The sequence below is a fragment of the Salvia splendens genome, chromosome 6 (genome assembly GCF_004379255.2).
Source record: "Salvia splendens isolate huo1 chromosome 6, SspV2, whole genome shotgun sequence".
NCBI classification, from domain to species: Eukaryota; Viridiplantae; Streptophyta; class Magnoliopsida; order Lamiales; family Lamiaceae; genus Salvia; species Salvia splendens.
The window spans coordinates 28,899-45,125 of NC_056037.1; the positions used below are offsets into that span (position 1 = coordinate 28,899).

At 38.3% G+C, this 16,227-nt stretch overlaps 1 protein-coding gene across 5 annotated transcripts; it reads right to left on the reverse strand.

Moving 5' to 3' along the window:
* Positions 1 to 4,313: 4,313 nt before the first annotated feature.
* On the reverse strand, positions 4,314 to 10,745 carry LOC121808575 (fimbrin-5-like). Of its 5 annotated transcripts, none has more exons than XR_006052226.1 (15): positions 10,141 to 10,745; positions 9,900 to 10,067; positions 9,505 to 9,743; positions 9,215 to 9,386; positions 9,077 to 9,115; positions 8,924 to 8,992; positions 8,719 to 8,835; positions 8,374 to 8,585; positions 7,952 to 8,107; positions 7,678 to 7,877; positions 7,154 to 7,311; positions 6,981 to 7,077; positions 6,538 to 6,629; positions 5,987 to 6,342; positions 4,314 to 5,626 (listed from the first exon to the last, which is right to left on the reverse strand). XR_006052226.1 is itself a non-coding variant. In XM_042209131.1 (15 exons), the coding sequence occupies exons 2-15, from the start codon at positions 10,225 to 10,227 to the stop codon at positions 6,148 to 6,150; spliced, it is 2,001 nt and encodes a 666-aa protein (XP_042065065.1). In that variant the 5' UTR covers positions 10,228 to 10,240; positions 10,528 to 10,745; the 3' UTR covers positions 4,314 to 6,147. The 5 variants fall into 5 exon arrangements, 3 of the variants coding, with proteins under 3 accessions (XP_042065065.1, XP_042065064.1, XP_042065063.1); XR_006052227.1 differs by having other exon boundaries at positions 4,314 to 5,277; positions 5,345 to 6,342; XM_042209131.1 differs by having other exon boundaries at positions 4,314 to 6,342; positions 10,141 to 10,240; positions 10,528 to 10,745.
* Between the last annotated feature and the right edge of the window lie 5,482 nt (positions 10,746 to 16,227).

A 16,227-nucleotide genomic window follows, 5' to 3' on the forward strand; every position in this document is an offset into this window, starting at 1 on the left:
GATAGTATTATAGTTTAAATTCGAACGATTCATATGCTATCCGACCATTACGCATATTTGTTAGGGGCCCTTTTGTGTTTATTTATTTATATAATATTTCCCTGCAATTGGATCTCAAGTTAATTATTCCATTTGGCCGCCATTAATGTCTCATTTTTTTCTTTTATGTCCGTCCACCTATAAATATTACATTTCACTTTTATTATACTCCTATTTGGTAGGTGGATCTTACATTCCACTAACTCATACCACTCTTATTTTTTATTTTATTATAAAATCAATATATAAAAGTATGTCACATATTTCACTAATTTTTTTATCCAATTTATTCTATAAAGTTATATAATTTTTTAAAACTCATATCGATATGACATTTAATCATGAACGGGGAGAGTAATAATTAATTAATCAAATTGCGTCTATATAAAGGAGTTAAAATATAAAAGAGTGACATATTAAGGGTAGGTCTTGAGCAGCCAACTGCTCTATAAATTAAATTAGTATATTCGTTTTGGTCAAGGAAAAACATATCAATAATGAAATTCACGATATAAGCAATACATTTTTAAATTGTACTCCTATACGACTTGGATATGACTTGAGACTTATTTTAACACTCAAAATTATATTTAGACTAGATATACTACTATTACTATTTCGATAAGAAAATTATTAAATTACGGTTAATCAGTAAATGTGTTTAAATCAATAATAATAATAATAATAATAAATCAAGAGCGAGTTATATAAAATTACTTAAATTATATTCTGAACTTTGGTAGTCAACCGGCCAAAACCTAGATTAAAATAAATATTCAATAATAATAATAATAATAAATCAAGAGCGAGTAATAAAATTACTTCAATTATATTCTGAACTTTGGTAGTCAACCGGCCAAAACCGAAATAGATTAAAATAAATATAAAATTTACTACTACTACTACTTATCTAAATGATGAAATAACGGGCCGATTTTTTTTAGTTGACAGATAAAATACTGCCTTCAAAATACTTATAAGACAAATCTAGAAATAAAATAAATAAGAATATTTAATTGGTAGTTGTTAGACAAATCTAGAAAAAAAATGAATTAAGAATAATTAAGTGGATAGTGTCATATGTCCGTTGCTGCCAACGGCTGATAAAATCTAGACCTTTTTTATAGTACTCCCTCCGTCCGCAAAATATTGTTCAAGTTTGACTCGGCACGATCTTAAGAAATATATAAAAAAAATGAGTTGAAAAAGTTAGTGTAATGATAGTCCCACATTTATATATTAATTTTATAATAGAATGTGAGTGTATTGGGTTAGTAGAAAGTGGAGACCATTTATCAAAAAAAAAAAAGTAAAGTGGACAATTTTTCACAAACGGACTAAAATGGTAAAACTGGACAACATTTCACGGACGGAGAGAGTACCATTTGAATATTTGATGAAAGAGCAATCGTCTTCGGCTAACACATTTGCTCTCCATTTGATGAAAACGATGTCATTTGATTGTCGCGCCTTTGATTTTGCCGACTCAATTTAGGTTCTGATGAAATTTAATTTCGTAATAAAAAAATAAAGTTCGTACATATATGTTTCAAATTTCTAAATTGATGTGACAAATCAAATTATTTTCAACCTTGAACTATCTTTATCCCCAATAATCCAATTAATGAAATGAGTGAGTAGCTAGCGGGTTCTATTAGCTATTCGAATGCGATTATATATGAATAGCGTTTCTCTTGTAACCTACGTTCAATAAATCAAATGAGTACTAGTATAATTTGGTGTATATGATGTTTTAAATGTGATTCATATTCTTTAATTTTCATCTCAATATTAAGCCTCTGTAATAATCTACAATAACATTTTTCCCAATTTTCACCGCCACAAATTAACAAAATTTATAAATACTCCGTATGCAACATTTTCGGGTACCAGTGAAGCACAAGTTTGGGCTCGACTCAAGGACGAAGAAAGTGGGCTGGGCCAAAATGGGCCATTTGTCCACTAAAGTAGGGATTACATTTTTATTTTAAATAAAACAATAGTAATCCCTCCGTGTCTCAGACACTGTTTGATTTGGCACGGATTTTAAAAAATATAGTGAAAAGTAGGTGGAAAAAGTTAGTGAAATATGTGTCCTACCTTTATATATTCCCTCCGTCCATAAAAAATAGACAAGTTTTGTTATTTTGGACCGTCCTAAAAAAATAGACTAAGTTCAAAAAGGTAAGTTTTCAACCAATACTAACCATATACATCATTCTAAATATGGACCCCACAATTCACTAACACTCATTTCACTACCTTTTCCCTCCCTCTCTTTTACTTTTCCTATCTCTTTCTTACTTTACCAATTATATATTAAAACTTGTGTCATTCACAATCTTATCTATTTTTCATGGACGGAGGGAGTATTATTTTTATAATAAAATGTGAGTAAAAATGAGTTAAGTGGAATGTGAGGTCATTTACTAAAAGCAGTAAAAGTAAGGTTGTCAATTAATTGGGACAAACGAAAAAATAAATTGATGTCAATTAATGGGAGACGAAGAGAGTAATATATTTACCGAACTCTATATATTACTTGTAACTTGATAACTTGCATGAAATTAATATACTGCTCCTCCGTCTACAAAAATATAGATAAAGTTGTGAACGACACGAGTTTAATGCACAATTGGTAAAGTAAGAGAAGGAAGGAAAATGTGGTGGAAAGTAGTGTTAGTGGATTATGAAGTTCACATTTAGAATTTTATGTTGGGTTAGTATTGGTTTGCTCTTTCCATTTTTAAAATTAGTTTAATTTTGGTAGACGGTCCAAAATGATAAAACTTGTCTATTTTTTTATGGACGAAGAGAGTATTAAGTAAAATATGCCTAAATTATCATTTATATATTTTGTTCTTTAAATTAATAGTAGTATACTAAGTAGTACTAGTACTTACTAAACTGGGGAAATGTACAAAGTCTTTTAACCAAAAATATGATATAGAATTATCACACCTTATGATATTATCCTCAGCAAATAAAAAATGAGTTGCTCTAAATTTTATACTGCTTTCGTCCAAAAAATAGTCTCGTTTTGTCATTTTAGAATATCCACAAAAAATAGTACTACTATTTCTAAAAATATAAAATTTCTCTCTCATACTTATCGATTTTTTCTTCTCTCTCCTACTTTATTTACTTTTTCTTATCTTTCTTATCAATTTCTCATTAATACCCTTCTTACTTTATCTATTTTTTCTCCTTGTGTCTTACTTTATCAATTTCTCATTAAAATCCGTATCATTGGAACAATTTTTTTGGACGGCTGGAGTACATTCATTTATAAAAGGAAATATTGAAGTTATTGCCCAATGAGGACGAAGACTCTTAACTGTTCAGTTATTAGGATGAATGAGAAATGTCTTGTCAACCAAATCCGACTTTGTGGTCTAATGAAGTTTATCCTTTATTAGAGCATCTCCAATGGCGGCGTCGTCACCGGCACGCCAATTTTTCGCGGACGCCGGTGCTGATGCCGAACCATTGCGAGCGGCGTCGGCGAAATCGACGTCAAAATCAGCGTGCCCACGCCGATTCTTGAGTTGACGTCGATTCTCACGCCGATCCTCACGGCGCCATTGTAGGCCCCGGATCGGCGTCAGACCGACGTCAGATTTTAAATTTTTTTTTTAATTTTTTCGAAACACTATATATACGCGCTTTGGACGACGAAGGGCTGGGCGACGACGGAGGCGAGGACGGCGGCGATGAGTGATTTTTTATGTAATTTTTTTATTGTACTTTTTACTTTTTGTACTTTTTTTTAAATTAATGTACTTTTTTTTTACTTTTTGTACTTTTTTTTAAATTAATGTACTTTTTTTAAAATTATTGTACTTTTTTTAATTTTTAATAGTATTATTCAATTTTCTTGTATTTGTCTCGTAAATTAAATTCCGTATGTTGCTACGATTGTAAATTAAATTATATAATTGTTATTAGTGATGTGGATAGGCTATGAGAGGGCTATTGCATGTCCAATTGTTTGTCCAGTTGCATGTCCAGATGATGTGGCAGGAGGATTTTAGTGCTGATGATATGACAATGGCAAGGCTATGGGAGGACTATTGCATGTTCAGAACCGTCGGAGATGATTTTATACCAAAAGTGAATGCAGACGGCGTGCCATCTTTTGCTTTAACTCGACCAGCTACAAACAATAACTTTGTTACCCACTTGCATTGCCTCCTTTTTGGAGACGAAGCAACGTTCCAGAACCCTGTTTTAAGCCTTAAATCTCGCCCTTCAGTCCAGTCCAGCACATCAACTTATTTTAAAATCTCCATCTCTTCTTTTAATAAAAAAAGTTGTTGAGATTAGTACAAACATTTATCCCCATGCAAGATCATTACTAAAACTTGAGAAAACAAAGAAGAAATGCATATTACATATATTTCCCTGACTTTGCATATGTTAATGAATAAGAGACATGAGTAGCTCCAAGGTTGCTGCTTTGCTCAAGATCAAGGTTCTTTCATGGTTGGTTGGTTGCCCTCTTTCTCCATTAACTTATTCTTACAAAACCTCATTTTGTTCTGTTCATTTCTCAGGAGCCAAGAAACTGGATTTCCCGAAAGAAGTTTCCACCTCCACAAGGTCCGGCTGCGGTGTAACAGCGGCAATTTCAAGGAGAAGTTGAAAGACGAGACGACAAACGAAGTCAAGCTCCCTCCGGATTTCCCCAGTGGAGCTGAGGCCTTCGAGCTGACCGCACTCCTGATGTATGGCCATGGTGCATTAGTAGAGGCAGATAACGTGGCCGCTCTAAGATGCGCCACGGATTTCCTAGAGTTGCGGCGCCACTGCCAAGGCCTGGACATGTATCTCAACCAGGTGGTCCTCCAGAGCTGGCACTAGACTGTGTTGGTGCTGTCCCAGGCCCACGGGCTGCTCCCATGGGAGGAGGACGTGCTCCTCGTCACCCGCTGCATCGAGACCATGGCGTTCATGGCATGATGTATGGAGATTCTTGATCCAGAGCAGGGGCGGGACCAGGCGCTGCAGCAGCACAAGCCTTGGCCGTGGAGGGATGCCGTTGTGGGGGATGTGGTCAGCAGAGATGTATGGATATTAGCTTCCGTCCGTGCTGCATCTGGATCAGCCGGAGGATCTGGCTGGTATTGAGTTAGCAGTGGTGGAGAGGATATTCTTGGGCTAGGACACCAGGTCACCTGCTGTTGCACAGCTATGGGACCAGTACCTAACTAACATAGTTGCTGATCCTGACTTCCCCTGCACGAGACTCATCACTCTCATCCAAACAATTATTCCCCATTCCAGCAGGCATACACACGATTACCTCTACACGGCGCTAGACCTCTTCTTCCGCTCCCACCCCAACCTTTCACAGGAGGAGAAAGCATCACTCTGCAAATATCTTGACTGCCAAAAACTCTCTCCGCCTGTCTGCATTGAAGCCCTCAGGAATGAGGTGATGCTGCTGCGCCTCATGATGCAGGCGCTCTTTGTGCACGCTCAACACATGTCCATGCCACCTGGCCACAACAACAGCTATGAGCCCACTGCCTTTAGAATCCAGAATCTTGAGAAAGAGCTCCAGTCTCTCAAGAGGACCCTCCACCTGCACCGGAGCAAAAATCATCAAAAGTCCAGCTGCATAGCAACTCTCACTTTTACTTTGCACAGAAAATACGCAGATAAAGTACGAAACATACTCCATCAGCTCCTCCTGTTTGGTGGAGGAAAATCAAAGAGAAACATACCTGCTTTCGCTTCCTTTCCCAATTAATATAGTATATTTAATGATTTCATCTTTAATATAATGAAAAAGAAAATGAAAACCAAAGCTATATTTATATACTATATGACATAACTTTGCAATACAAACAACATGAATGTGCCATACAAAACTGTTTCCGCACTTCAACTGTATCCAAGCAATGCAGATGTGGCTACTATCAAACTCGAAGGATATGCATACCTTCTTGCTTACTCTACCATGAATTTGCTTACCAGAACCTAAATCTCAACTCTCCACTCCATATAAATTTCAACTGTGCTAGACCCAGTTGAATTCCCAGTTTGTGAAAATGACTATTAACCGCTAATTACTTCTTGTCAAACTCCAGTACTTGATGCAGACTAGCCATCATCACCACTCGGAGACGTTGGTGATTGGTTATTGCTCAGACTAGGAGACGATGGCTCAGATTGCTGACTAGGAGACGGCGGCTCAGATTGCTGACTAGGAGATAGCGGCTCAAAATCTCCCCCCTTCTTCTGCAGGCTCCAGTACATGATACTTGCTGTCAAGGTCAGGATCATCTTCTGGTTCACCTGACACCATCAGTTACAACAAAGAGGATATGACTCTTTTTTATAGTATTGGATACATTTAATGTTATGTTCGGAGATAGTAAACTAGCCAGTAGATAAGTAGTTTACTATCTAAATACAGGCAAAGCAAAATGAGCTAACTGGGATGCACTAACACTAGAAAAGTCATATATTAAATGCAACTGGTGAATGTACCTCAATTATATCCTCAGGCAATAAGAATATGGAGCATCCAAGCTTTCGAGCAACACTGATAATATATGTTGCATTTGATTTCTTATCTTCATCTGCATTTACAATTACAATTAAATCCACTTTCAGTTCCAAGAAACTATTAAACCAGGTCATGTTGAGAGCCACAATCAGATACAACAAACATAAAGAGAGAAAATCGATGCAAGTTAACTCCAAGATAGATGAGTTATCCACACTACCTAACTGCCCCTTAGAGGTTAGGGCCATTGCCTCATTTGGCTCCTAAAATAAACCGCCTTTCTAGGTACATCAAATAATTTTCAGCCATCCTAAGCATATATGTTTAATTTGTTAAACTCATTAGCTGCAACAGAAGATCCTAAATCTTGCCGTTCCATCTAGAGAGGAAGAAGTGGTTGATAGTTCAACGAAGGCTCACATACCAGTTGTGCCCTTCGTTACTAGGGCCCAGTTCACCACCCTTGGCTCCACAGAACTTAAAAGTTCGAGAAAGAATCTCCCGGTTGCGAGGTTTTTATCCTGATAATGCCAGAGAAAATGGATATATAACAGCAAATATATGAACGAGCTGCAAGATCAAGGTCTTCAGTGCTACCTTGAAGCTTTCCATTTGGGAACTTCTACCAGATCTCTTGACTTTCTCGTTTGCCCAATTCAGTATGTCAGCATCTCCAATTTCCTTTCCGTGGGAATGCTGTCTCAAGTTTTTCAACAGGTTGAGCATGCTAAATCTCATTAACTGCCACAGAAAAGCTGCAAAAGATAAACAGATAAAATTATGTCGATGTTTAAAGGCTGATAAACCAACCAACAGTAGCATAACATATGGGGTCAGCATTATTGACAATAAACATCATACAGGAGCCAAAAGATTTTGGCGTGAAAACATTATGACATTGGAAAGCACGCAACTCTGTAAACTTATGCATAAACAGCATGAAAAGTGAAATGGTAGTGATAACCCCCCATAATCATTTTAACAAAAAAAAATGAAGACTTCATTCGACAGTACCTAAAACCTACGGATGAAACCATGAACAGTATAAATTTTAGAATGAAAACAGGGATCAGAATCATAATATACTTTTGTACATGACGTACGAAGATGAGCAGTCTTACCTATTATGAGCTTCTTGTTTCCCTGCGCAATATCATTTCCAGCTATATTCACCATGGAGAAATTCAAATCCTTTCCAATACTCACAACTTGGTTGCAATTCTCAAGTTTCTTGAAAGGCATATTAATGGCAGTTTTTGAAGCTTGTTTCCAGTTAACAGACCCAGGAGAAGCTTTTTCAAGTACTTCCAGTAGAACCCATCTGCAAGAAGGACAAGTTAAAGCAAAATAAACTCATAAAGCCACATGCCAAAAACAAAGAAAAGGAAACCTCACCCTCCCCTGACAGTGTCAAATAAATTGTTGACGTGGGTTTCAATCCCAAGGCTGTTAATCCACAGCCGGAAGCATCGCTCTTCACGTGAAGTTTGAGCATCATCTTCCATCATATCAGCAACAGGTATCTTTGACTGGTCCACTGATAGTCCATTTCTGAAAAAGTAATTTCAATAATCACAACAATCATAAGACTTTAAGTGGGGAATACTTAAGCAGTTTATACGCATAATGGATAAATTAAGCAGTTTATACGTATAGTGCATAAATTATGTTTGGTCCTATAGTAGGAGAATGATATGAAAATGAATAAAAGACAGCCACTCGTAAAAAATATATTCTTTCTTTGAAATAAACATGACTATTGAAATGAACTAATAAAGTTTTGTCTCCATAAACAGAAGGTGAGGTTTGTAGTCTACCTGTGTTGAAATATTTGAGCAACAAATGCAAGATTAAGATTTGCTGATCCATCAACGATATCCTTTGGAGTAACATATCTTTTACAATCTAGCTTTTCAGCTTGCTCAATGATCAATTTTGCTCTTTCAGTGGGATCTGTTGTTTCTAATGTTGAGTTTGTGCCAAGTTCTGGGGCGAGTGCATTGAGCAAGTGAGCATAAGCTTCTCCATCCTGCATTAGAACGGGTGTGTTGAGCTACACACACTAAACAATTGCCAATTTTTTGGGGAGTTCTAAATAAGGCTCTTAGAGGCTTCTGCCCCCTGATCGGTTCACTGACCTTTTAAAAGTGTACTACTCTTACCTTCAAATCTGAGGAAAAATTTGTAATCTGCTTCTCAAATCCTGCTCTCTTCAGATGAAAGTTCATCCATTTCAGAAGAACTTTCTCTGGGGCTAATCCCATAAGCTCCTCTACATCCTGCGTTGGATCAATTATAAGTGCATGTCGGTTGCTATTAGTCATGAGAACAAACTATAACATGAAAACAACTATGAGAATTCTTCACCTTGGTATCCTCCACCAGCTCAACAAGTTGAGGCGTCTTCTTTAAATCAAGATCAGATAACAATTGTATCTGATGTTTGACAAACAAGATAGAGCAGAAATTAGCTATATTTTCAACTTATATCATGCTACAGACCTGCAGAATTTAATTTACCTTGATTATTTGGGACATCAACCCAACGACTAAATGAGGCTGTCAGACAAATAATGAAGTTATCATGATATATATCCATGCTGATGATATCTACAATGTATTGAAAATGAGAGATATAACCACAGATGGCTAGCTTACTCTTGCTTCAATTAGGTCCTGTGTGCCAATGTTGACCACTGTGCACCCAATTGCCTTTGCAGAATTGAGGCAAAGGGTATGGTTCTCGTTCCTCTCCCATGGGTTTAGAACCTTCTTAGTATTGATGGCTCGCTCATCTATAGTATTAGGTACAGCTACATTTATGAGTTTACTGCATCAAATAATTACATGGGTGAGAAGAAAATATGATAATTATTCTTGTTCACATACATACATGTATGTATTTACAGATACTCTATATGGCAGGGGATACAAGGGGTGGCCAGTACCATAGAAGAACACCATCCTTTGCCAGTTCGAAGATATCATCGCTAGCTGGATCTAGGGGGAGATAATCCTTCAAGAATGGATCTTCTCCAAGATAGTTGTTGATGTGGGCGACATAGGAAGACTTTTCGGATTCACTAATTGTGTGATGTAGTGTAGTTGTAGTTGCTTTGAGAAACGACGATTGAGGGTTGGGACCACCCACTTTAGCTGAGGCCTGAGCTTGCAGGTCCAAGTAATGCTACACATATTTGAATCATACGTGATCTTTATGTGTCTTTATCAATATATACATTCATGGAAAGGGAGATGCACACTAGGAAGCATACTAAATTTATGGAAACAGGAAACAGGAAACAAAGGTTATTCTAGACGAGACTCAAATTAACATACATACCCGAAGGAAGGTTTCAAAATCAACTTCTTCGTTTAAATCAGGAGATGACTCCTTTAAGATGTCTGTGATCTCATTCTCAGTCAATTCAGTGACCTCCTTCAATTTTGCCAATACTGGTGGCAAATCTGCGAATGTAACATTTCCAGATTGGTTCTTTGCTGAGAGAAACTGCAACCACAGCCATATGCAATTTTTTGTAAACAATGTGCATTTGGTCAAAAGGGATGAGATATCACAGTACCTTAGATTTAAGTCCTCGCAGCTCAACTTGAGTGAATTGGCTCTGAAGCCAAGGATCAGAGACGATTACGCCCACGAAACTCGACATATTCACATTAAATCTCCAAACGGAAACAAGATAGATTAGCTGGAAACGATGTTTCAAACATGGGAGATCAATCTATATCCATCCATATTCTACGAACAAGTCAATAAGCACGATCGATTCTCTAACAGAACTACAGAAGCCAATGCTGATCATACAAAACGCAACTAATTAAGGCATTCAGGGTAATAAGAAACTAATTCAATCGAATTGCATGTGAAATCAAACAACTATATTGAGAATATATATGAAGCATATTAACAAGCAGTTGATGTGCAAAAGAGATAGAATTCGATGGATTACCTTCTGATGATGAGTAATGATATCTACCGTTTACCACAGAAGAGGATCAACCTCATGCCATCTCTTATTCATTTATTTGTAGTATTGTCGCGTGTGTTTGGGATCAAGATTGAAGAATGGAAATAGAAATGAAAAAGGAGGATATGATAATTGATAATAGGAGAAAATGTCGTTTCGGCTACGGACATGCGAAAACTCAGGGAGCACAAAATAACTAACAACTACCTCTGTTTCTAGATTTAGCATATCTTTTCATCTTATGTTTAAACCTCTCTATAAATTGTTTAATATAGGAGATGTTTGTAGAATTAATTAGACATTGGATCTTAATTTAAAAAATAGTTATGGGATGTATTAAATATCACAACCTCTTCATTATAACACAATATCACTATTTTAGGCAATTAGATCTAAAGATCTTGTGATTCTCATGTTGTCATGTGACAATCCATTTTAATTAAATTGAAACATGAAAAAACGCTGAATGGCAAAATTATCATTCTCTATTTTTAGGGATTGCAATAATACTCTATGAATATTGCAGTGTTACGCGTCTGCATCATTCGTAATAGTTTTTTACCTTACCAGATTGCAGTGTTACTCTACAAATATTATAGTGTTATCAAGTACTTGCAGTTTACATGTTACTTTATTGTACTTGTTCCTGGTATAGTTTATTCGAATGATTGCACATTAGTTCTGGCAGTTGATTATAGCTTTGTGGTCTACAGTCTTCCTTCAATTTCTGGAATGTGGCTCAAATGTGGGATATGCAAAATCCGTTTTTGATTTAAATTTTTGGAATCAACTTAAATACCAACGCCTGCAATATCCAACACATAAGACTGCAATCTGAACTCTATTTCATCAATTCAATTGTAGGCGTTCATCTTATAGATCTAAGGGCTATGATTAGTGTTATGATGTCATTCAAAACATTGTACTCCATCTGCCAACCCCACATAGCCATCATACCTAGCAGGTTTTTGAATATTCTGCCTTCTAGGCCTATCTCTAGATAGCACATAATCATTCAAGTTAGGAGCATCAATAGAATTTAAAACCCCTGAGGGACTATTCAACACATTCTGGACAGGCATAGCAGGAGGAATTCTAACAGGACTAACAGATATATTAGCAGCATTGTTCACATTATAAGACCAATGCACATTAATAACAGCATCATCTTGCAGATCCCCCTCATTAGGTGTTTCATTAGGAGTATAGATTGGTGTAGAGTTCCAAAATGGCTACTCCACCTCACTTGGAACATCCTCTGGATGCTCCACATCAGTGGGCTTGTCTGTGGACTCCACCTCAGTGAGAGGGTCACTGTCCACTATCTGTGGAGCTGGGTTTTCAGTCAATTGCAAGCAGGGGAACTCAGTTTCATTAAACACCACATCCCTACTAATGATGACTTTAAACTAAGGCTCATCTCTCATCCATACTCTATACCCTTTTACACCTTCAGGATATCCCAAAAACACACATTTTCTAGATCTAGGTTCAAGTTTGTCAGTTTTAGTATGCACAAAAGCAGAACAACCAAACACTCTCAGATTAGAAAGGTTGAGGGATTTTCCAGTAAACACATATTCAGGACATTGTCCTAACAATGGTACAGATGGAGACCTATTCACAAGATAAGTAGCAATCATTAAAGCTTCACCCCAAAACTTTTTAGTCAAACCAAATTTAGCTAACATGCATCTCACTTTATCAAGCAAAGTCCTATTCATTCTTTCAACAACCCCATTCTGTTGTGGGGTATAAGGGACAGTTTTATGTCTTTTAATACCAAAGCCAGCACACAATTCATCCATCTGCTTATTACAGAATTCTAAACCATTGTCTGTTCTAATTGTCTTAATCTTCTTTCCAATTTGAGTTTCAATCAAAACTTTCCAAGTTCTAAATTTTTCAAAAACATCATTTTTGTGTTTCATAAGAGAGCAACAAACCTTCCTTGAAAAGTCATCAATTATTGAAAGAAAATACACAGAACCAGAATGAGATGACACTAAAGCAGGGCCACAAACATCCATGTGCAAGTATTCCAAAATATTTTTACTAATATTTCCAGGCACAGAAGTAGGAAAAGAAATCCTATGATGTTTACCTAGCACACATGTGTCACAGAAAGACAAATTACCAGAAATATTAGATTCAGACAATATGACATGTTTTTTCAGAATATTCAACCCTTTTTCACTCATGTGACCTAGCCTATTATGCCATAACATCAATTTATCAGATTTAACAACATTGACACATGCTTTCTCACAAGTAAGAGGCATAGCAGAGCAGACATACAAACCACATTTTCTTTTAACCTTAAACAAACACATGGAACCCTTACAAATTTTTATGCACCCTTTCCCCCATTTTCCACTCATGCCAGAGTTTTCTAAAGCAGTGCATGACATCAAATTATAGCACAATTCAGGCACATATCTAACATCCTTCAAATTCAACACATAGCCATTCTCAATTTTCAAACAAACAGTGCCAATACCAAGTACTTCACACTTCTTGTCATCAGCCATTGACACATAAGTATTGGTTATAGGCTTTATCTTAGTGAACACTTCCTTGAAGGGACTAACATGATATATACAACCAGAATCACACAATACAACCAGAATCACACAACCAATCATTTGATGAGAAGGGACACATAGGGGAAACATTTATGTACATCAAATCATGCAACATAAACACAAAATCATTTTCAGCATCAAACTTTGCAATATTTGCAACATTTTCAATCTGAGAGTTTCCATTGTTATTAGGAGGCTTATTCTTCTTAGGCTTATTACAGTCTCTTTTAAAATGCCCAGCTTCTCCACAATTATAGCATTTCTTAACAAATGTGGGGTCCTTACTACTGGAACTAAATCTGAATTTCTTCTTGGAATTAAAGTTGGCATTAAACCCACCATTTGATTCATTCCCCCTCTTGATTTAGATCTTCCTCTAATATTTAAAACCCTATTTAAAGCATTTTTTTCAGAGGCCCTTTCCCTCAGTTCCATTTCTTTAGATTTTAGGGAACTAATAATCAAATCCAGAGGAGCAGTATCTCTACCATATTTAATGGCAACTTTAACATCACTGTAAGAATCAGGTATGACATTCATCAAAGCAATACTTGTATATTCATCAATTGTTTTATCACCTGATCTCTTTATGTCTTGAACAAGCTTTTGAAATCTACCCACATTGTCATCAATATCTTTTGACAAATCAAGCTTAAATTTGAAAAGTTTTTCAAGCAAATACATCCTTGAAGACATAGAAGTTTCAGTATACAAAGTATCAAGGTGTTTCCACATTTCAGAAGCAGATTCAATATGATTAACCTTCCTAATCATAGAGTCAGACAAATTGAGAATAATTGTTGCTTTAGCCAACTCATTCATTTCATCCAATTTTTCTTATGGGGTATCATCAGGCACATAGCCATCAATAGACTTGAAAACCTTTTGTTGAATAAGAATAGACTTCAGTTTCTGTTTCCAAATCACAAAATCATTTTTGCCATTAAATGGGACCATGCTAACAGGTTGGGCTATTTTTGAAACCAATTTTTTTTTTCAAAAAACACAGAGAGCAAGAATAAGAACACACAAACTTGAAGTCAACCAACACAGAGACAAGCACAAACAGACAGAGCACAAGATCACACAAATTTCACACAGAATAGACCTCAAATCCCTGACTGTCACGAGCAAGGCCGGCTAAGGCTATCCCAGTTCGCAATTACTCACTTCTGGAGAGCGCAGGGGGTCACTTAGGCAGCACAGTATGCTGGGTGGTCAGGTAATGAGAGATCAAGAAACAGAGAGCGCCAAGAAACCACGGAAGCACAAAACACAGAGTGAAAAAAGCACCACAGAGAAACCCTAAGTCTTGCCAAGACTGTCTACCAGCAACAAAGATCCCAAACCTATATTTGGCACTATACAGAAAACAAAAAACCAGAGAGTTTTAGCCAATTTACCAGAGCAAACCCCCACTCGAGGGAGGGTTCCACTTGCCCACCTCCTTAAGCGACTCGACGTGCCAAAGCAGTCCCCCGTGACTCTGATACCACTGTAGGGATCAGACTACTTTGGATTCACTATTTACCGAGACCTCTTTGGTCTTGTACAAGATAGCTCAGTCAAACTATCAACCAAGCGACTGATATTACAAACAAATACAAGCTATTACAACAGTAACTAGCTAAGATCTCGAACACAACACTCCTGGATCAGAAGCTCCAAGAACCACCGAGAACCCTGCACAATAGGAACCCTAGTTAGTAGCAAAATACAAGATCCTCTCGGATCTAAACAAACAATGCATGGAATAAGAGAGAAATCAAAGGAATCGCATAGATCTTGTAGCTATGGCACACCACAGGTTACAACCCCAAACCACTCCACTACACCGGATCTATCCACTCTCAAAGCTCACAACCACATAACACCTCTCAACAAGAAACTCTAACTCCTCTGGAACTAAAGCAACCAAAGCAGTTGCTTATCTCCCACCCACACACACGTTTAATCACTCAAACACTCGTGATAAACCATCGTACAACAAACAGAGAATCATTAGAGAAGAAAACCTAAGGGAAACTCAAAAGACTCGAGAGAGAGAAGTGAGAGAATGGAGAGTGCGGAATTAAGTGAGGCGGTGGAGAAGTGGAGGGGGGGTATATCAGATCCGAGAATGGGCATCCACAATAGCGCCTAGCGCACCGCTTAGCCGAGCGCCGGCGCTAGGCGGTGCGCTAGGCGATCTATTGCAACCGCCTAGCGGTTTCCGGAATTAAAATACTGCCTAGCGCTCGGCGGTTCCGTGGCGCTAGGCGGTGCGCTGGGCGATCCGCTCGACGCTATTGTGGCGTTCGGATTGCCTAGGGTGATTTTTTTTTCCGAAACACTATATATACGCGTCTTGCACGTCATTTTCATTCGCACCACTTGTTTTAACGAGTACTCTCTATCTAAATTTCTGTACAAGATCAACAACGGTAAATGGATCTCAACAACGAGCCTACTTCAGGGAGTAGCGGGTCTCAAGGTCAAACTCCCCCGGTCCCCGTGGGAAGTGGATGGAGTCAGATGCCATCATACTACAACATGTACCCGTGGCAGCAGATGATGCCCGGGATGCCAGCCGGGGGGAGTCCGCCGGGGGGGTTTCCGGCGATGCCGGGGTGGGCACCCGGGACGCAGATGATGCCCGGGGGGTACAGGCGACGCAAGGGACGCCGGGGGGGGGGTACCGGCGACGCAGTGGACAACAGGGGGATCCCCGGCAACACAGGGGACGCCGGGGGACGTCTATCGCCCCAGTTTTGATTTTTCGACTGTTTCGTCGCACACATCGACCCCAACTGAGGCGCAGCCGTTGCCCCAATTTGACACTTTCTCCTTCGATGAATTGGGGTTAGATCTTCTCGGTGTTCCGGATGCTCCCGTTCAAACGGGGGGCGCAGGGCGGGGTCGTGGCGCCCCAAAGAAGAAAAGCAAGGGGAAGAGGGTCGGTGAGTCCTCGCAGCCGAGTGAGGACGACAGCTCGGTACGGAGGAGGTGGACGGACGCGGAGAACGTCGCGCTGTCCAAGGCGTGGGTGAGTGTTTGCGACGATCCTCTCGTTTCGAACAACTAGAGGATCGTCAACTTGTGGGGCAAGATAGCAGCA